At 51.4% G+C, this 20,849-nt stretch overlaps 1 protein-coding gene across 1 annotated transcript; it reads left to right on the forward strand.

Annotated features, from left to right (window-relative positions):
* Window positions 1–1,457: 1,457 nt before the first annotated feature.
* LOC134138888 (T-cell activation Rho GTPase-activating protein-like) lies at window positions 1,458–3,685 on the forward strand. The gene is made up of 8 exons (XM_062573083.1): window positions 1,458–1,492; window positions 1,670–1,754; window positions 1,857–1,904; window positions 2,108–2,174; window positions 2,437–2,612; window positions 2,805–2,966; window positions 3,274–3,383; window positions 3,481–3,685. Exons 1-8 carry the CDS (start codon window positions 1,458–1,460, stop codon window positions 3,683–3,685), a joined length of 888 nt encoding a protein of 295 aa, XP_062429067.1.
* The last annotated feature ends 17,164 nt before the right edge of the window (window positions 3,686–20,849 follow it).

Below are 20,849 nucleotides of genomic sequence, written 5' to 3' on the forward strand. Positions count from 1 at the left end.
ACTGGCACAGGTTGCCCAGAGAGCTTGTGGAGTCTCCTTCTCTGGAGATCAAGGCCCGACTGGGTGCAACCCTGTCTAACGTGCTCTAGGTGACCCTGCTGAGCAGGGAGGTTGGACTAGATGACCTCCAGAGGTCCCTTCCAACCTTACTCATTCCATGATTCTATGAAATGGTGCAGCAGTGCAGATGCTAGAGGCCAGGAGACCCCCCCCCCCCCTTATCTGCTGGCCCACACCCCTGGGGCTGACCCACTGATGCATCACAATGTGCCGTGGTGGCATCGCAGTGACCTTGGCCACGACCACCGGCGCGTCCCCATTGCGGCACCGTGCCACCGCAGGGCAGTGTGGGCAGAGGCAGCTCTCAGCCCGGCGATACTGCTCAGCTAAGGCACACGCGTGCAGCCTCGCGCAGCTCTGTCCGGCCCCAGCGCCATGGGGCAGGGGATGTGCTGCGGTGCCTGGGGCGCTCCCGCTCCCGGCACGCAGGCAGGGCCCGGGACCCCCGCCCGTGGGGCTCCTGGCGCCCGCCTCGGGCTCTGGGGCACGGCGGCCTCCCGGTCCCCGGCGCCGCTCGGCGCCTTCGTGTCCTCCAGCAGCCCCGAGCTGCTGCTCCGCCAGCGCGTGCAGGTGACCCGGCACCAGCGCACGCGCCACCGGCACCTCCTGCTGTTCCCGCACGCCATCGCCATCGCCACCTTCAAGTAAGGAGACGCGGCCCAGCGCTCCCGCCTCCCGCCCCACGGCTCTGCCCCGGCAAGCGCAGCTCCCGGAGCGCGAGGACGGCTGCGCCCGCCCCCACCGCGCGCACCCACCGCCCCCTCCCTGCCCTTCCTGCCCGCAGATGCGGCTCCATCCTCCGGCTGAGGCACCGGGTGCTGCTCAGCCAGCTGTGGGTGCTGTGCCGCGACGAGGCGGTGGCGGCAGCCAGCCCAGAGCACGACGAGGAGGTCTTTGGCCTTAAGACCAGCCAGACCCTCATCCTCGTCTGGACCACCGGCCTCTGCGTGGTCACCTTTGGGTGAGTCGCGGGACAGCTCCCAGGGCCTCACGGCTGCCTGTCCTGCCCCACGGGGCCCGGCCCTCTCCCCGGCACTCTCCCCGCACGGGCGAGAGCTCCGTGGGGCCCGTGTGGGTCCAGAGCAGCAGCGGCAGCAGCAGCCTGGGCTGAGGCTGTTTCTGCTCTGTGCTGCAGGTCGCAGGAGGTGAAGCAGCTCTGGCTCGACGCCATCCTCAGGTCGGCCCTGCTGGGGGTTCAAGCTGCCGCTGGGGCCAAGGGGGAGGGCGCGGAGCGCTCCCGAAGGAGCTGCCCGCGGACGTGCCCAAGGAGCGGTGGGGGAAAGGTGCACCCACGGCCACGCGCAGCTCCTGGCGCAGCAGCGGGAGCTGCTCTGCCTCGTGCTTGCAGATGAGCATGAGGCGCCGGGAGCCGCCAGCACAGCTCCTGCCGTGCGCGCATGGGGACCCCGAGCCGCTGCCGCGTGTCCCCATGGCGGGGAGGCCCATGGGCAGCAGGAGCGAGGCCGTTGCAGGGCTCGTGCTGCCAGGCAGCGCTGCTGGAGGCTGCGCAGGCTGCGGGGCCCTTGTCCGCGCTGCTGGGGCTGCCGGGAGGGAGAGCAGCCAGGGCCGGGGCTGACGGAGCTCTTTGCGCGCCCTTCCCTGTGCACAGGCAGAGCCAAGGAGCCCCGGGAGCCAGGGTCACCCGCCTGCCCTCCCTGCGGCTCCTCACCAAGGTGGTCGGCTTCTACGGCCCCGTAAGTGTCCGCACGGCCTCCGCTCCGCCCCGAGAGCCGCTTGGCTTTCCCACCCGACCACACAACGGGTTGCTCACGGAGGCACCTTGCTCTCTCGCCCAGGAGGCGTCGCTGACGGCCAGGACCGTGGAGGCACTCATTTTGGCAGAGGTGAGCAGCGGCTGCCTTTGCCCGGCCCTCGATGGCTGCAGCCGGGCGGTATCTCAGCACGGTGCAGGCGCCTCTCCCGGGTGTGCAAAGGGAGCCAGGCCCCCGGGCTGGGGCAGAGCGCGGCAATGCCGCCCAGCTGGAGCAGCGCGCTCGCGGCCTCGCTGCTGCGGGGCGGCTCGGTCGGCTGAAGCCCTTTCTTGCAGGCTGCAGCCAAGCAGTGCCCCCGGGCGGACCCTTCAGCCGTCGAAGAGGCACTTTGCTGCTCGGCTGGTGAGTGGGAAAAACAAAGCGGGGCGCTGCCTTCTTCCATCCTGCTTGCAAAGCGGCGCTTCTGCCAGGCTGCCTGACCTGCCACCAGCGGTGACACGCCGGAGCTCACGAGCCCCGCGGGCAGCCGCAGCTGCTCTTGCTCTCTCTCGCCATGCAAAACCTCGGTGCCTGTAAACGTGCTGCAGCACGTGGCGCTGCGCACAGGCGAAAGGCGCCTCAGGCCCATTTGCTGAAGCCGTGTTTGCTTTCCTCTTGCTTGCAGCAGACGGAGCCAAGGGAGGGCGGAAGGTGGCGATCTCATGGCCCCTGGCTTGGAGAGGAACCTCTGCCACCGGGGACTGCCCAGGGCAGCTAGGCTCCGGCCCCCAGCTGTCTCTCTTTGGGCAGCCTCTGGCCCTCATCTGTGGGCCAGGTGATGCCCTGCCCCAGCCAGTCCAGGTAAGCAAGCCTGGGGAGAGGGGTGTCCTGCAGGGATGCCTCCACTGCAGTGCCTGCAGTTCAGCATTCCCGCATGAGGCTGCACAGGAGACAGCGAGGGTACTGCCAGGGGACTCTGCGTGGAGCAAGAACGGCATGGTAAGCCGAGCCAAGCAGAGTGCAGCGACGAATCCAAGGCTGTCTGTTTGACAGGAGCTCCTGGACCTACTCTACGAGAGAGGCCCGGCCACCGAGGGCATTTTCCGGAAGGCGGCCAACGAGAAGGCACGCAGGGAGTTGAGGGAAGAGCTGGACAGAGGCACGCAGGTTGATCTGTCAAGCAAACCCGTGCACCTGCTGGCAGTGGTGCTGAAGGTGAGTTCTGCTGACTTGTAGCTGGGAGAGCCCAGGGCGACTCTGCGTGGGCCCATGCCAGGGCCTCGATCGACCTAGGAGGGACTCCGTGCTAAAACTTGCCCAGAGGCACCACACTCCGAGGCTCAGGCTAAGCACCCTTGGGCATTTTCCTGTGCCACGGGATGGTCAGCTCCAGCAGCTGCACCTTTGAGAGCAGCTAGCTCAAAGCTAGCTGCCTCCCAGGGAGTCACCGAAGTCACGGGCGTGCTGCCTCTCTGCTCCCTGCTAGTGCCCAGAGCCTCACATAGGTGCCTTGGCCTTGCAGGACTTCCTGAGGAACATCCCCTGCAAACTCCTCGTGGCCGACCTCTATGACAACTGGCTGCTAGCGCTGGAGAAATCCAGCCTGCAGGAGAAAATTGCAGGCCTGAGAGAGTAAGTTTTGCCACCCGTCCCACCGCTGGGGCTCAAAGCAAGAAGCAGCAGCCCCTGCCGCCTGCACTCCTCCTCCTGTTTGTTTGCGTTCCCGCAGGGTGGCTGGCCTGCTGCCTCCAGCAAACCGCCTCTTGCTCCGGCGCTTGCTCTCTGTGCTCCACCACATCAGTGAAAGTGCAGAGAGCAACCGGATGGATGCCAGCAACCTGGCGATCTGCGTGGGGCCAAACATGCTCAGCCGCGACATGGACACCACACTCCCGCTGGCCGTGCAGAAGGAGAGCAACGACAAGGTCTGTTGAATCCCGCACCCTGCTCCCCTCCCCTGAGCTGGGGCTGAGGCTGCCTTGCTCATAGCGGGCCACGAGGCTCTGAGCTCTGGCTGCGGCTACACAAGGTTGCTGCCGCCGCTGCAGAAACGTCCCTCAGGAGCACAAAAGGCTGCTCACGTCGTTTGCAGCGCCTCGCACTGAACTCCGGGGCTTTCTGTGTGCAGGTGACGCTCTTGGTGGAGCTCCTCATCCACAACTGCGCAGCAGTATTTGGGGATGACGTTGCCTCGACCGAGGAGTCACGGGAGCACACAGGCAGCTCCACAGGTACGAGCACGGAGGGCTGCTTTTGCCGTGCCAGGGCTGCTGCATCACTTTGTGTAACTGGATAGCAGAAGACATCTGTGGAAATGCCGAGAGGTGCAGAGGGTTCAGGAGGGTCTGGCGGGGTTTCCCTAGTGGAAGGCTTTCCAGTACTTCCATGCACAGGAACAAAGGTTTTGCCTTTGCATCCCCTGCCAGGGGGGAGGGGACACGATGCTGCAGGGAAAGTGCCCTGACATCTTCCCATGGCCTCTAAAAGGTGCCTAACAGCTCACTCTCCCCACAAAACACCCAGGTGCTGCTCAGCAGAACAGTGCTGCCTGCAACAGCCCCGAGCCTGCAGCTGAAGGCAGCCCTGTGAACTGCCACCAGGAGCAGCAGCCCAAAGCAGCAAGTGCTTTGGGGAGCAGCACCTATCCCACCTGCCTCTCTGCCCCTCCGCTGACTAATCAGAAGAAGGAGGTCAGCAACATGCCCAGGAGCTTCTCAGAGGCAGACCTGTCCTGCCAGAGCAGCAGCCTGGAAGGCAGGAGATGGGATCCGGAGGCAGCCAAAAGAGAGGAGCCTTTTCCCAGTCAGGAGACAAAGTGCAGCGTGGAGAAGGGGGCTCTGGAAACAACGCCTTGCCATCCTGCAGGCACGCTTGTCAAATGGCACTCCCTCCCCACAATATCCTCCGGCTGCTCCCTGCAAAGCTCCTTTTCTCCTCTGATGGCTCAGTCTTCACCACCTCTTCACTAGTTTCACTCCCGAGCCCTGCCCCCCCCCAAAAAAAAAATCTTTCCGAAGAACGCCCAGGCTTTTCCCATCAAGCCCAAGGAGGACAGCTGCCCACCCGGCACACACATCAGGAAGCGCTGCAGGGCGTTCTCTTGTGCAAAACACAGCAAAGCGCTCAAAAAAGTCCCACATTCTGGAGACCTGGAAGAGTCTCAGCAGAGGCATCTCTAAGGCATCTGCTCAGGGACAGAGTTTCTGCCCTGAAGGCTTTGGGGGTGGAATGTGCAACCCGCAAGGTTCCCCTTGGAAGAAACTTCCCCGTGAGTTTCCCAGTGACCCCCTGTGGGAGCTTATTGACGGAGAGACTTGTCAGAGTCCTGCCAAGAGGCGACAATCTGCGGCACCCGTTGGAAAGGAGACCGGAAACGGGTGCCAGAATGTCTATGAGCAGAGGTCCCAAACATTCCTGCCCCTTCGGTTCCAAAGCAATTGTGAGCTTGGTGAGGAACCTCGGCGTTGTGGAGACCACCCTTCTCTGGAGTCAGTATTCTAGCCAGAGCTCTGCATGATTTCTGAAGACCAGCTTTGCATGCAACTGTGAACCAAACCCCCTGGCAGTATTAAATGCTTTCCAAGAGGAAAAGTTGCCTGCCTCATCTCTGGCACTCTCCCTCCCTCCCTCCCTCCCTCCACGCGCACGTTTACTCCAGATAGGCTGAGGTGACCAGGGATGTAAGTGGGGATTATGGCAACAAGATGTGCCCTGTGGGAAGGGTGAGCCTCTCTGCTTTGCCTCTACACCCCGGCAAGGCTCCCAAACGAGCGACCCTCCCTTGCAGAACGTGCTCTTAGCTGCATCCCTCGCAAGGGCTGCTAAGGACTGAGCCCGTAAGTCAGGAGAGCAAGTGCAGTTGTGTGTGCGGGTTCCTACTGGAAAGCTACTGAGACGTGGCCGGCCTCGGCCGCTGCGGGTAGCGCAAAAGACACCTCTGGCAAACGGGTGTTTCTCCCTCCAGTAGCGGTTAACGAGTGATGGGTCAAAGAAAGGAAACAACTCCTCAGAGAGGGCAGGGCAAACTGGGAGGGGACCTGTGGAGGGCTGCCATCCGGCCTCCCACGCGGTCCGTGAGGAGCTGCCCTGGGATGGCCAGACTAGAGCAGGGTTGCAGGTGCCACCTTGCAGGAGCGCCAAGCGAGCAGGGAAAGGAGGGAGAGGCAAAGCTGGTGCTGCAGCAGTAGCGACCAGAGAAGCTTGGGTGGAGTAAATGGAGGGCTCGTCCTGGCTGGCAGAGCTCAGAGCTGTGCAGATGGTGCTGGAGCAAGCGGCCTCTGGTGTGGACCGAAGGGAGGGAGCACTTGTTCCTGGCGCTCTACCTTGCACAGCCTCCCACCTCAGCGCTCCCTGCACAGCCTGCGGCTCTGCAATTGCAGCCCTCGGGACGCAGGGCACAGCCCTGGGCACTTCCTCCACGCCCCGAGGGAGACGCCTCTCTTTGCTCAGCTTTCCCCTCAGTCCTCCGCGGCTCCTTTCTCTGCCTCTCACTCTACTGCAGAAACCTGTGGCTTCACAGCTCACACGCAGCTGGCCACCTGTGTCTGGGCTTTACACACCAGCTCTCTAGCACAGCTGCATCGGAGGTGAGCAAGGAACAGTGAGCAAGGTCATTCATGACCCCTGCAGAGCCCGGCACTCCAAGCAAGACAGGACATTACGTGACACCGTGCTCGAACGCACAGAAACCCAGCAGTTCCAGGCACCAGACGTCATGGCATTTGGGAAGTCTCTGGGGGTGTGAAAGAGAAGAGCAGTCCCCGCTTCTCTCTAGGTGCCCATGCTGGATGGCCTTAGGGTAAAGCCTGGACACCTGTACAAAGGGCATGGCTTTCTCTCCACGGTCTGCTACTGCTCTGCCTCCCCGCGGCCGCAGAAAGGGCAATTCCTTCCCAGGCTGCAAGGGAAGCACAGCTGCACAAGCACTGCCCTGCGGGCAGGCAGCGGGGGTGCAAGGCAGAGCTCTGTGCGCCAAAAGCAGGCCAGCTGGTGACCCCCATCAAAGGCCACTATCACCTGTGTACAAGGAGCATGCCTCTAATTTCAGAAGCAGGCAGGCTCCTCTCCAAACTCCGGGACATCCGCTCGAACGGTAAAGTGCTCACCGATGTCCTTCCGCAAGAGATAAACATGGTCTTCATGGCCAACCCCTCCCAGAAAGCCTCCTTCCTTTCTCACTTGTGAAAGGCTGCAGAAAGTTTGCCTGGGGGGAGCTGAGCACAGCTGGTTTGCCCAGGCTGCCCCTGTGCAGTGCACTGTGGGGCAGGGACTCCCAAGCCTGCACCATCCAAGCTGGCCCCACCAAGGCAGCCCAGCTGAGCGAGGGCGGTGCCGGGCTCCCCGCCAGCCCACCTGCCTCTCCGCACCGTGTCCCGCACCAGCCCCAGGGCCTCGCTCCCGAGTCTCCCGGAACAGGCAAGGCAGAGCCGCTATTTCCACATCGCCGTACGAACTGCTGCCCAAACCCTGCCGGGAGAGCAGCTTGGCTCGCTGACAAAGGCCGCGTTAACGAGGAGGCAGGGAGCTCCTTGCAGCCCCCGACATGAGGGCACAGACAAGGCGCAGGCCAGGGGGACAGCGTGTTTGGTAAGTGAGCACACGTCACCCTCCCCTTTGTGCCACCCCTTCCGTTGTCCAGGCCCTCTTTTGTATGTCAAAGTGTCCTTCAGGAGGAAGACAACCCATGTCCGGGGCTGCAGGAAATGCCACATGCACATCTTTGGGGACCAAACGGTGATGCTGTCACACCTGATTCACTCTGGAGAAGCTCATCTTGTTAGAGAAATACTGTGAGGAAAACCTTGCAAATAGTTCACAAGACTCAAGGACAAGAGAGAGAGAAAAACAGTACTGCAAAGGATAACCAGCTCCGGCTAAATAACCTGGATGAAGCCACAGCGCTTTGAAGAAGGGGAGGGGTAGGTAAGACAGAAACAGCAGAATAACCCAGAAGTGACCTTAGGTTCATTAAGGCTTATTAACGTATTAAACTTCACACCCCTAAATGAATAATGAGATGGAAATGACATGATAATGATGTTACCGCCTCTTCTTCGCCTCCTATGCTCATTAACAGGAATGTGAAAGCGCAAGCGCAGAGCGATTACCTGAGGTGATGAAGCTGTAACCAATAGGAAGATTTGTATAAAGTACTCCCTGAAAAGTGTGTACAAATCCAGAATGAGAGGGGGAGGAGGTGTGCGAGCTTTGTGGGTTTACCACCTCGCACCCATCTCTGCGCAGAAATGAAATAAACCAATATCTCGGCCCTGTGTGTCTATTGGGTGCTTGCACGCCGGGTAACAGAACCCACGTTTTGGGACAACAGTTTGGCGACCCAGATGGGACTTGCCAGAAGGCCTTGCCCGGATCATCTTGCCGTTCCCGACAGCGGACTGGATCGGATCGAGCTCCAGCGCGCACCGACCTCTTGATCGGGGAGTCCTCCGACCTCCCTCCCAAGTCGGGACGACCCGGGACTCAAAGGTGCAACGCCGACCAGAGATATTTGTGCCAGGGCGAAAGGGGGTGAATCTTTGGATTGGTGAGTTTAGAATTTACTTACTTCCGCGGAAGATTATGTTGGATTATGTCACACGTAGACGCTCGGCAAGGGTTGCCTTAAATTGACCAGAGGGGTCAGAGCTGAGTGCACACAAAGGTACGGGAAAAAAGGTATTTCTAGGTAATAAGGTTGGTATTTCTAGGTAACTGACATGGGATCAAGCCAGTCCAGGATTCCTCCCTGTAGCCCTTTGGGTTGTATTTTGGAACACTGGGATATCTTTGGTGGAGATCGGATGACAAAAAAAAAGAATGAGAGGATATTGTAATCAGTGGTGGCCAATGTATAAGCTGGAATGTGATGAGCAATGGCCAAAAAATGGGACCTTGAACTATAACACTATGTTCCAGTTACTGCTGTTTTGTTGCCGGAAGGGGAAGTGGGATGAAATACCCTATGTGGAGGCTTTTATGCCACTACACAGGGAACCAGGAATTCAAAGGGAATGTGGACTTATAAGTGAAGAGGAATCTGTAACGGTTGCAGTAGGAAAGAAGGAGGAGAGCGGGTATTGTGCTAACAGAAAGATTCTGAACGGAGAGGAGCAGGAGGATGTACAACTACTGACAGTGCCCCCCTCTTGTGGAAACGATTCCGCCTCAGTTGACGCATCGGCCCCCCCGCTAGAAAGCAAAGAGTCCAGCCCTGTTTCTGGCCGAACTAGGAGATGGAAACAACCTGTTATACAGGCTCCTTTGAGGCAAGCAGTGGGACCAGAAGGGCTGCCAGTATTTGTACATGTTCCTTTTACAGCCTCGGATTTACTAAACTGGAAGCAGTCTATTGGATCATATAGGGAAAATCCTGAGAAGCTGCAGCAGCTTTTGGAGACTATTATGATAACTCATAATCCTAACTGGGGAGATGTGCAGGCGCTGTTGAGTACTTCCCTGACGGGAGAAGAAAAGAGGCTGGTAACTGATAAGGCAAAAGAAGAGGGAGAGAGAAGGGACAGAAAGGGGGATCCTGAGGTCTATTTACCCACCAGAAAGGATCCAGAGTGGGATCCAAATAGGAGCGGGGATAACGGCTATTGAGGCAGTATCAATAGCTAATTTTATACGGGGTTCGGTACGGGGTTCCGAAACCAAAGAGTGTATCAAAGTTGTATGAAGTAAAGCAAGGGCCTGAAGAAAATCCCTTGGCCTTTTGTGAAAGATTATGCGAAACAGCCAGAAAATGGACAGACCTGGATCCAAATGAGGAAACGAATCAAAGGCTGATTAATATGCTCTTCAGTGGCCAGTCAGCTCAGGATATTAGGAAGAAGCTACAGAAGGTAGATGGAGCTGGGGGAATGTATAGACATTCTCAGCTGATAGAAATAGCGTGTAAGGTATATAAGAATCGAGATGAAAAGAGAACAAGAGAAACACAAAATCGAATGAAACTACAGGCTTCTATCCTGGCAGCTGTGCAGAGGAATGAATTCCAAGGCAGGGGCAGGGGCAGCAGAAGAGGTAACAGAGGAGGAAGAAGTGGAAGGGGAGGGAGGCCAGGAGGAGGCCTCCCTAGACCCCCTTTGGGTCCAAATCAATGTGCAATTTGTAGACAGGAAGGGCACTGGAAAAAGGAATGTCCAAATCGAAGAAGGATAACAAAGCTACAGAGCCCAGCAAACACCGACCTAATTATGCTAGAGGAGTCAAATAGGGAATGAAGGGGACCGGGGTAGAAAATGAGAATTTCCTCAGCTGATGCCCTGGTTCCACTAAAGCTGGGGAATGAAACTATAGATTTTTTATTTGATAGTGGAGCTACTCATTCAGTGATAACTAGCTGTAAAAGACCCTTAAGTAAGACTACTACCACTATTGTTGGGGCTACGGGAAGGAAAGCTTTGAGGCCATTTTTGCAACCAATGGAGTGTACGATTGGAGGTACTAAATTGACTCAGGAATTTCTCTATATGCCAGAGTGTCCCCTCCCTTTATTAGGACGGGATTCACTATGCAAACTGAATGCGCAGGTGACCTTTTCTGAGAGTTCCGTGCAGCTCCACAGCCCTCCAGAATCGGCACGGAGAGCACAAATCTGCCTTTTGGTGGGCTCAGCTCCAGACGATAACAGTGCAAGTATCCCTTCAAGTGTATTGGATGCGGTGATTCCCTTGGTTTGGGCCTCAGCAAAGCCAGGGAAAGCAAAAAACGCGACTCCGCTCAAAATAGAGCTCCAACGAGGAGCGAAGCCAGTTCAAGTGCATCAGTACCCTACCAAGCTAGAAGCACGTAGAGGATTGGAACCCCTAATTAATGCCTTCTTGCAATATGGCTTGCTTAGAGAGTGTCAGTCTGAATTCAACACACCCATCCTGCCGGTAAGGAAACCGCGCTCCCAAGAATATCGACTGGACCAGGACCTAAGGGCACTGAACCAAATAACAAAAGATATCCATCCAACCGTGCCAAACCCATATACTCTTTTAGCCTCGGTGCCTGAGACTAGCAATTGTATACAGTGCTAGATATAAAAGATGCTTTTATATGAATTCCTATAGAAGAACAAAGCCAGACAATTTTTGCCTTGGAATGGGAAAGTCCCACTACGAGGAGGAAGGAGCAGTTATGCTGGACGTTCTTCCTCAAGCATTCAAGAACAGTCCTACCCCGCTTGGTGAGATCTTGGCCAAACAACTAGCCCAATGGCAGGAAGGTAACAAAAATGTCACTCTTTTACAGTAGGTGCATGACATTTTGGTTGGAGCGGATTCAGAGCAAATATGTTTAGAGGCGACAGTGAGTCTGTTAAATTTTGGGGGACTTGCCGGGTATCGTGTTTCAAAGAAAAAGGCTCAGACTGCGAAGAAGGAAGCCCAATATCTTGGTTTTAAAATATTGAAAGGACAACGTGCACTAGGAGCGGAAAGAAAAGAGCCTATATGCCGAATTGCAGTACCCCGCACGAAAAGACAGCTGAGGGGATTCTTGGGAATGGCAGGATTTTGCCGCATATGGATCCCTAATTTTGGGCTGATAACTAAACCTTTATATGCAGCCCTAAAGGGTCCGGGAGAACGGTTAGAGTGGACCCCGGCATGCCGTGCTAGTTTCGATGAAAGGAAAAAGAAATTGATGGAAGCTCCAGCACTGGGACTCCCAGATATGGCTAAACCCTTTCAATTGTATGTGCACGAGCGGCAGCAGGTGGCCTCGGCAGTAATGACCCAAATGCTTGGGAGCTGGCAAAGACCAGCGGCATATTTTTCTAAACAATTAGACGAAGTAAGTAAAGGATGGCCGGCCTGCCTCCGGGCTATAGCAGCCACCTTCTTATTAACACAAGAGGCCCGCAAATTGACTCTGGGACAGCCCTTAACTGTTTTCGTACCACATGCAGTATCAGCAAGTTTAAATCAAAGGGGGCATCATTGGATTTCCCCGAGCAGACTGGTAAAATATCATGCGGTGTTATTGGAACAAGGAGATATTACCTTAAAGGTGGTTTCGACCTTAAACCCTGCTACTCTGCTACCTGGTGAAGAGCAAAACGAGTTACAACGTGACTGTCTGGCCACTCTAGAGCAAGTATACTCTAGCCGGCCTGATTTAAAGGATGAACCTTTGCAGAATCCAGATGTGGAGCTATATACAGATGGGAGCAGCTTTGTACAGAATGGAGAGAGAAAGGCTGGATAGGCAGTAGTGACTCAGTGGAAAGAAGTAGAAGCTAAACCATTGCCACGAAACACCTCAGCACAAAAGGCTGAAATCATTGCCCTTATACGAGCCCTTGAAATCGGAACGGGCCAAAGAGTAAATATATATACTGACTCAAAGGATGCCTTTGGGGCAGTGCACGCTCATGGAGCGATTTGGAAAGAACGAGGGCTCTTAAATTCTCAAGGAAGTAATATAAAGTATGGACAAGAGATATTAAGATTGTTACAAGCAATAATGGAACCCAAAGAAGTAGCTATAATGCATTGCACAGCCCACCAGAAGGGAAATAGTGAAGTGGCACAAGGAAACAGGAGAGCAGATATGGCAGCCAAAAAGGCAGCACTAGCAGGACAGGTGATTGGGGCTTTATTACCCAGTAGGAAAATACAAATGAGACCTCCTGAATATTCAGACAAAGAAAATCAATTGGCAGAAAGGCTAAAACGTACAAAAAATGCTGAAGGGTGGTGGGTCACCCCCAATGGACAAGTTTTAACTACAGCCAAAATGATGGAAGTGTTCCTCAAAAGACTGCGTGAAGAAACTCACGTGGGAGCAGATGCTATGATAAGCAGTGTGAAAAGATATGCTGTGGGATCAAAGATGCTATCAAATGCTGACCTTATTGTAAAAAGATGCCCCACCTGTTGTGCAAATAACCCCAAAATTCAGAAGAAACCACCCATGGGAGAACTAAGAAGAGGATTAACCCCGGGGGAACACTGGCAGATAGAGTTCTCTGAATTGTCTAAATGTGGTCGGTTTAAATATTTACTTGTTTTGGCAGATACTTTTTCTGGTTGGCCAGAAGCCTTCCCATGCTCCACCAATCGTGCAAAAGAAGTAATTAAAAGTTTACTAAAAGAGATAATTCCTCGATTTGGGATTCCTGAAGGTATATCCTCAGGTAATGGACCTCATTTTATTTCAGAGGTGGTTCAAGGCACATCCAAATTTTTACAGATGAAATGGGAATTACACACTCCATGGAGACCCCAGTCTAGCGGTAAGGTGGAAAGAACGAACCAAACACTTAAAAGGCATATTTCAAAACTGTGTCAGGAAACCCATCCTAAATGGATAGATGTATTACCAATGGCCTTGATGAGACTAAGAATAACCCCAAGAATCAAAGAGGGAGTAAGCCCTTTTGAAATACTTTACGGGAAACCTTACCCAATTAATGAAATAGGGAGACAAAGTGATGAAATGCATGTAAGAGGGGAAGAAATGTTGAGAGAGTATTTATTGTCTTTGTCCCGGGTACTAACATCTTTACGTAGCTACCTTAATCAACGTACCCCCCTTCCATTGTATTTTCCTGTGCATGACTTCAAGCCTGGGGATCTGGTTTATATTCGGACATGGAAAGAAGAGCCACTAAGAGAAAAGTGGAAAGGACCTTACCTGGTGCTTCTGACAACTCATACTGCAGTAAAGGTGGAGGGAATAAGTTCCTGGACCCACGATTCCCGAATTAAGACGACACCGTTGAATGACTCGTGGACTGCCACCCCCACAGAATACAGAAGTTAGGAAAGTGATGAATTGCACGTGGAAAACTGAACTCTTTTACATGGAGTTAGAGTGCTCTTAGTGTTATTAGGTGTTATTTTGCATTCTGATAGTAATGTTAATAATAGATAGAGCTGATTTATAAGAATATTGATTTGTTTAATCTAATTTGTTTGCTATAGAGTTAAGATGGAAAATGAGGACATTGTTAATTTTGTTATGCATGCTCATTGGTACAACTAACCTGATTCTGTAGCTTATACGGGCCTTCGGAAAAAGTGACTCAGATTACTGCTTGCTTCTCTATTCCCCAAATCTCCCGGATTACCCATGCCATGGGAAATACTTAGAATTAACTTAGCATCCATGTAAGAATAATTGAAGTTGTTTAAATGAGACTTGCTAGATAAGGGATATTAACAAGTCTCAAAGAGGGGAATTGTTAGAGAAATACTGTGAGGAAAACCTTGCAAATAGTTCACAAGACTCAAGGACAAGAGAGAGAGAAAAACAGTACTGCAAAGGATAACCAGCTCCGGCTAAATAACCTGGATGAAGCCACAGCGCTTTGAAGAAGGGGAGGGGTAGGTAAGACAGAAACAGCAGAGTAACCCAGAAGTGACCTTAGGTTCATTAAGGCTTATTAACGTATTAAACTTCACACCCCTAAATGAATAATGAGATGGAAATGACATGATAATGATGTTACCGCCTCTTCTTCGCCTCCTATGCTCATTAACAGGAATGTGAAAGCGCAAGCGCAGAGCGATTACCTGAGGTGATGAAGCTGTAACCAATAGGAAGATTTGTATAAAGTACTCCCTGAAAAGTGTGTACAAATCCAGAATGAGAGGGGGAGGAGGTGTGCGAGCTTTGTGGGTTTACCACCTCGCACCCATCTCTGCGCAGAAATGAAATAAACCAATATCTCGGCCCTGTGTGTCTATTGGGTGCTTGCACGCCGGGTAACAGAACCCACATTTTGGGACAACAGTTTGGCGACCCAGATGGGACTTGCCAGAAGGCCTTGCCTGGATCATCTTGCCGTTCCCGACAGCGGACTGGATCGGATCGAGCTCCAGCGCGCACCGACCTCTTGATCGGGGAGTCCTCCGACCTCCCTCCCAAGTCGGGACGACCCGGGACTCAAAGGTGCAACGCCGACCAGAGATATTTGTGCCAGGGCGAAAGGGGGTGAATCTTTGGATTGGTGAGTTTAGAATTTACTTACTTCCGCGGAAGATTATGTTGGATTATGTCACACGTAGACGCTCGGCAAGGGTTGCCTTAAATTGACCAGAGGGGTCAGAGCTGAGTGCACACAAAGGTACGGGAAAAAAGGTATTTCTAGGTAATAAGGTTGGTATTTCTAGGTAACTGACATGGGATCAAGCCAGTCCAGGATTCCTCCCTGTAGCCCTTTGGGTTGTATTTTGGAACACTGGGATATCTTTGGTGGAGATCGGATGACAAAAAAAAAAAGAATGAGAGGATATTGTAATCAGTGGTGGCCAATGTATAAGCTGGAATGTGATGAGCAATGGCCAAAAAATGGGACCTTGAACTATAACACTATGTTCCAGTTACTGCTGTTTTGTTGCCGGAAGGGGAAGTGGGATGAAATACCCTATGTGGAGGCTTTTATGCCACTACACAGGGAACCAGGAATTCAAAGGGAATGTGGACTTATAAGTGAAGAGGAATCTGTAACGGTTGCAGTAGGAAAGGAGGAGGAGAGCGGGTATTGTGCTAACAGAAAGATTCTGAACGGAGAGGAGCAGGAGGATGTACAACTACTGACAGTGCCCCCCTCTTGTGGAAACGATTCCGCCTCAGTTGAAGCATCGGCCCCCCCGCTAGAAAGCAAAGAGTCCAGCCCTGTTTCTGGCCGAACTAGGAGATGGAAACAACCTGTTATACAGGCTCCTTTGAGGCAAGCAGTGGGACCAGAAGGGCTACCAGTATTTGTACATGTTCCTTTTACAGCCTCGGATTTACTAAACTGGAAGCAGTCTATTGGATCATATAGGGAAAATCCTGAGAAGCTGCAGCAGCTTTTGGAGACTATTATGATAACTCATAATCCTAACTGGGGAGATGTGCAGGCGCTGTTGAGTACTTCCCTGACGGGAGAAGAAAAGAGGCTGGTAACTGATAAGGCAAAAGAAGAGGGAGAGAGAAGGGACAGAAAGGGGGATCCTGAGGTCTATTTACCCACCAGAAAGGATCCAGAGTGGGATCCAAATAGGAGCGGGGATAACGGCTATTGAGGCAGTATCAATAGCTAATTTTATACGGGGTTCGGTACGGGGTTCCGAAACCAAAGAGTGTATCAAAGTTGTATGAAGTAAAGCAAGGGCCTGAAGAAAATCCCTCGGCCTTTTGTGAAAGATTATGCGAAACAGCCAGAAAATGGACAGACCTGGATCCAAATGAGGAAACGAATCAAAGGCTGATTAATATGCTCTTCAGTGGCCAGTCAGCTCAGGATATTAGGAAGAAGCTACAGAAGGTAGATGGAGCTGGGGGAATGTATAGACATTCTCAGCTGATAGAAATAGCGTGTAAGGTATATAAGAATCGAGATGAAAAGAGAACAAGAGAAACACAAAATCGAATGAAACTACAGGCTTCTATCCTGGCAGCTGTGCAGAGGAATGAATTCCAAGGCAGGGGCAGGGGCAGCAGAAGAGGTAACAGAGGAGGAAGAAGTGGAAGGGGAGGGAGGCCAGGAGGAGGCCTCCCTAGACCCCCTTTGGGTCCAAATCAATGTGCAATTTGTAGACAGGAAGGGCACTGGAAAAAGGAATGTCCAAATCGAAGAAGGATAACAAAGCTACAGAGCCCAGCAAACACCGACCTAATTATGCTAGAGGAGTCAAATAGGGAATGAAGGGGACCGGGGTAGAAAATGAGAATTTCCTCAGCTGATGCCCTGGTTCCACTAAAGCTGGGGAATGAAACTATAGATTTTTTATTTGATAGTGGAGCTACTCATTCAGTGATAACTAGCTGTAAAAGACCCTTAAGTAAGACTACTACCACTATTGTTGGGGCTACGGGAAGGAAAGCTTTGAGGCCATTTTTGCAACCAATGGAGTGTACGATTGGAGGTACTAAATTGACTCAGGAATTTCTCTATATGCCAGAGTGTCCCCTCCCTTTATTAGGACGGGATTCACTATGCAAACTGAATGCGCAGGTGACCTTTTCTGAGAGTTCCGTGCAGCTCCACAGCCCTCCAGAATCGGCACGGAGAGCACAAATCTGCCTTTTGGTGGGCTCAGCTCCAGACGATAACAGTGCAAGTATCCCTTCAAGTGTATTGGATGCGGTGATTCCCTTGGTTTGGGCCTCAGCAAAGCCAGGGAAAGCAAAAAACGCGACTCCGCTCAAAATAGAGCTCCAACGAGGAGCGAAGCCAGTTCAAGTGCATCAGTACCCTACCAAGCTAGAAGCACGTAGAGGATTGGAACCCCTAATTAATGCCTTCTTGCAATATGGCTTGCTTAGAGAGTGTCAGTCTGAATTCAACACACCCATCCTGCCGGTAAGGAAACCGCGCTCCCAAGAATATCGACTGGACCAGGACCTAAGGGCACTGAACCAAATAACAAAAGATATCCATCCAACCGTGCCAAACCCATATACTCTTTTAGCCTCGGTGCCTGAGACTAGCAATTGTATACAGTGCTAGATATAAAAGATGCTTTTATATGAATTCCTATAGAAGAACAAAGCCAGACAATTTTTGCCTTGGAATGGGAAAGTCCCACTACGAGGAGGAAGGAGCAGTTATGCTGGACGTTCTTCCTCAAGCATTCAAGAACAGTCCTACCCCGCTTGGTGAGATCTTGGCCAAACAACTAGCCCAATGGCAGGAAGGTAACAAAAATGTCACTCTTTTACAGTAGGTGCATGACATTTTGGTTGGAGCGGATTCAGAGCAAATATGTTTAGAGGCGACAGTGAGTCTGTTAAATTTTGGGGGACTTGCCGGGTATCGTGTTTCAAAGAAAAAGGCTCAGACTGCGAAGAAGGAAGCCCAATATCTTGGTTTTAAAATATTGAAAGGACAACGTGCACTAGGAGCGGAAAGAAAAGAGCCTATATGCCGAATTGCAGTACCCCGCACGAAAAGACAGCTGAGGGGATTCTTGGGAATGGCAGGATTTTGCCGCATATGGATCCCTAATTTTGGGCTGATAACTAAACCTTTATATGCAGCCCTAAAGGGTCCGGGAGAACGGTTAGAGTGGACCCCGGCATGCCGTGCTAATTTCGATGAAAGGAAAAAGAAATTGATGGAGGCTCCAGCACTGGGACTCCCAGATATGGCTAAACCCTTTCAATTGTATGTGCACGAGCGGCAGCAGGTGGCCTCGGCAGTAATGACCCAAATGCTTGGGAGCTGGCAAAGACCAGCGGCATATTTTTCTAAACAATTAGACGAAGTAAGTAAAGGATGGCCGGCCTGCCTCCGGGCTATAGCAGCCACCTTCTTATTAACACAAGAGGCCCGCAAATTGACTCTGGGACAGCCCTTAACTGTTTTCGTACCACATGCAGTATCAGCAAGTTTAAATCAAAAGGGGCATCATTGGATTTCCCCGAGCAGACTGGTAAAATATCATGCGGTGTTATTGGAACAAGGAGATATTACCTTAAAGGTGGTTTCGACCTTAAACCCTGCTACTCTGCTACCTGGTGAAGAGCAAAACGAGTTACAACGTGACTGTCTGGCCACTCTAGAGCAAGTATACTCTAGCCGGCCTGATTTAAAGGATGAACCTTTGCAGAATCCAGATGTGGAGCTATATACAGATGGGAGCAGCTTTGTACAGAATGGAGAGAGAAAGGCTGGATAGGCAGTAGTGACTCAGTGGAAAGAAGTAGAAGCTAAACCATTGCCACGAAACACCTCAGCACAAAAGGCTGAAATCATTGCCCTTATACGAGCCCTTGAAATCGGAACGGGCCAAAGAGTAAATATATATACTGACTCAAAGGATGCCTTTGGGGCAGTGCACGCTCATGGAGCGATTTGGAAAGAACGAGGGCTCTTAAATTCTCAAGGAAGTAATATAAAGTATGGACAAGAGATATTAAGATTGTTACAAGCAATAATGGAACCCAAAGAAGTAGCTATAATGCATTGCACAGCCCACCAGAAGGGAAATAGTGAAGTGGCACAAGGAAACAGGAGAGCAGATATGGCAGCCAAAAAGGCAGCACTAGCAGGACAGGTGATTGGGGCTTTATTACCCAGTAGGAAAATACAAATGAGACCTCCTGAATATTCAGACAAAGAAAATCAATTGGCAGAAAGGCTAAAACGTACAAAAAATGCTGAAGGGTGGTGGGTCACCCCCAATGGACAAGTTTTAACTACAGCCAAAATGATGGAAGTGTTCCTCAAAAGACTGCGTGAAGAAACTCACGTGGGAGCAGATGCTATGATAAGCAGTGTGAAAAGATATGCTGTGGGATCAAAAATGCTATCAAATGCTGACCTTATTGTAAAAAGATGCCCCACCTGTTGTGCAAATAACCCCAAAATTCAGAAGAAACCACCCATGGGAGAACTAAGAAGAGGATTAACCCCGGGGGAACACTGGCAGATAGAGTTCTCTGAATTGTCTAAATGTGGTCGGTTTAAATATTTACTTGTTTTGGCAGATACTTTTTCTGGTTGGCCAGAAGCCTTCCCATGCTCCACCAATCGTGCAAAAGAAGTAATTAAAAGTTTACTAAAAGAGATAATTCCTCGATTTGGGATTCCTGAAGGTATATCCTCAGGTAATGGACCTCATTTTATTTCAGAGGTGGTTCAAGGAACATCCAAATTTTTACAGATGAAATGGGAATTACACACTCCGTGGAGACCCCAGTCTAGCGGTAAGGTGGAAAGAACGAACCAAACACTTAAAAGGCATATTTCAAAACTGTGTCAGGAAACCCATCCTAAATGGATAGATGTATTACCAATGGCCTTGATGAGATTAAGAATAACCCCAAGAATCAAAGAGGGAGTAAGCCCTTTTGAAATACTTTACGGGAAACCTTACCCAATTAATGAAATAGGGGGACAAAGTGATGAAATGCATGTAAGAGGGGAAGAAATGTTGAGAGAGTATTTATTGTCTTTGTCCCGGGTACTAACATCTTTACGTAGCTACCTTAGTCAACGTACCCCCCTTCCATTGCATTCCCCTGTGCATGACTTCAAGCCTGGGGATCTGGTTTATATTCGGACATGGAAAGAAGAACCACTAAGAGAAAAGTGGAAAGGACCTTACCTGGTGCTTCTGACAACTCATACTGCAGTAAAGGTGGAGGGAATAAGTTCCTGGACCCACGATTCCCGAATTAAGACGACACCGTTGAATGACTCGTGGACTGCCACCCCCACAGAATACAGAAGTTAGGAAAGTGATGAATTGCACGTGGAAAACTGAACTCTTTTACATGGAGTTAGAGTGCTCTTAGTGTTATTAGGTGTTATTTTGCATTCTGATAGTAATGTTAATAATAGATAGAGCTGATTTATAAGAATATTGATTTGTTTAATCTAATTTGTTTGCTATAGAGTTAAGATGGAAAATGAGGACATTGTTAATTTTGTTATGCATGCTCATTGGTACAACTAACCTGATTCTGTAGCTTATACGGGCCTTCGGAAAAAGTGACTCAGATTACTGCTTGCTTCTCTATTCCCCAAATCTCCCGGATTACCCATGCCATGGGAAATACTTAGAATTAACTTAGCATCCATGTAAGAATAATTGAAGTTGTTTAAATGAGACTTGCTAGATAAGTGATATTAACAAGTCTCAAAGGGGGGAATTGTTAGAGAAATACTGTGAGGAAAACCTTGCAAATAGTTCACAAGACTCAAGGACAAGAGAGAGAGAAAAACAGTACTGCAAAGGATAACCAGCTCCGGCTAAATAACCTGGATGAAACCACAGCGCTTTGAAGAATGCGAGGGGTAGGTAAGGCAGAAAGAGCAGAGTAACCCAGAAGTGACCTTAGGTTCAGTAAGGCTTATTAACATATTAAACTTCACACCCCTAAATGAATAATGAGATGGAAATGACATGATAATGATGTTACCGCCTCTTTTTCGCCTCCTATGCTCATTAACAGGAATGTGAAAGCGCAAGCGCAGAGCGATTACCTGAGGTGATGAAATTGTAACCAATAGTAAGATTTGTATAAAGTACTCCCTGAAAAGTGTGTATAATTAAGAATGAGAGGGGGAGGAGGTGTGCTAGCTTTGTGGGTTTACCACCTAGCACCCATCTCTGTGCAGAAATGAAATAAACCAATATCTCGACCCTGTGTGTCTATTGGGTG

Source organism: Rhea pennata, chromosome 3 (genome assembly GCF_028389875.1).
Source record: "Rhea pennata isolate bPtePen1 chromosome 3, bPtePen1.pri, whole genome shotgun sequence".
NCBI lineage: Eukaryota > Metazoa > Chordata > Aves > Rheiformes > Rheidae > Rhea > Rhea pennata.

Bases quoted from the DNA above. Each gene is read 5' to 3' on its own strand.
- LOC134138888 (XM_062573083.1), top strand. From the start codon at position 1,458: ATGGGGACCCCGAGCCGCTGCCGCGTGTCCCCATG. The intron at 2,613-2,804 runs GTAAGCAAGCCT...TCTGTTTGACAG, and splicing joins CCCTGCCCCAGCCAGTCCAG to GAGCTCCTGGACCTACTCTA. The intron at 2,967-3,273 runs GTGAGTTCTGCT...TTGGCCTTGCAG, and splicing joins TGCTGGCAGTGGTGCTGAAG to GACTTCCTGAGGAACATCCC.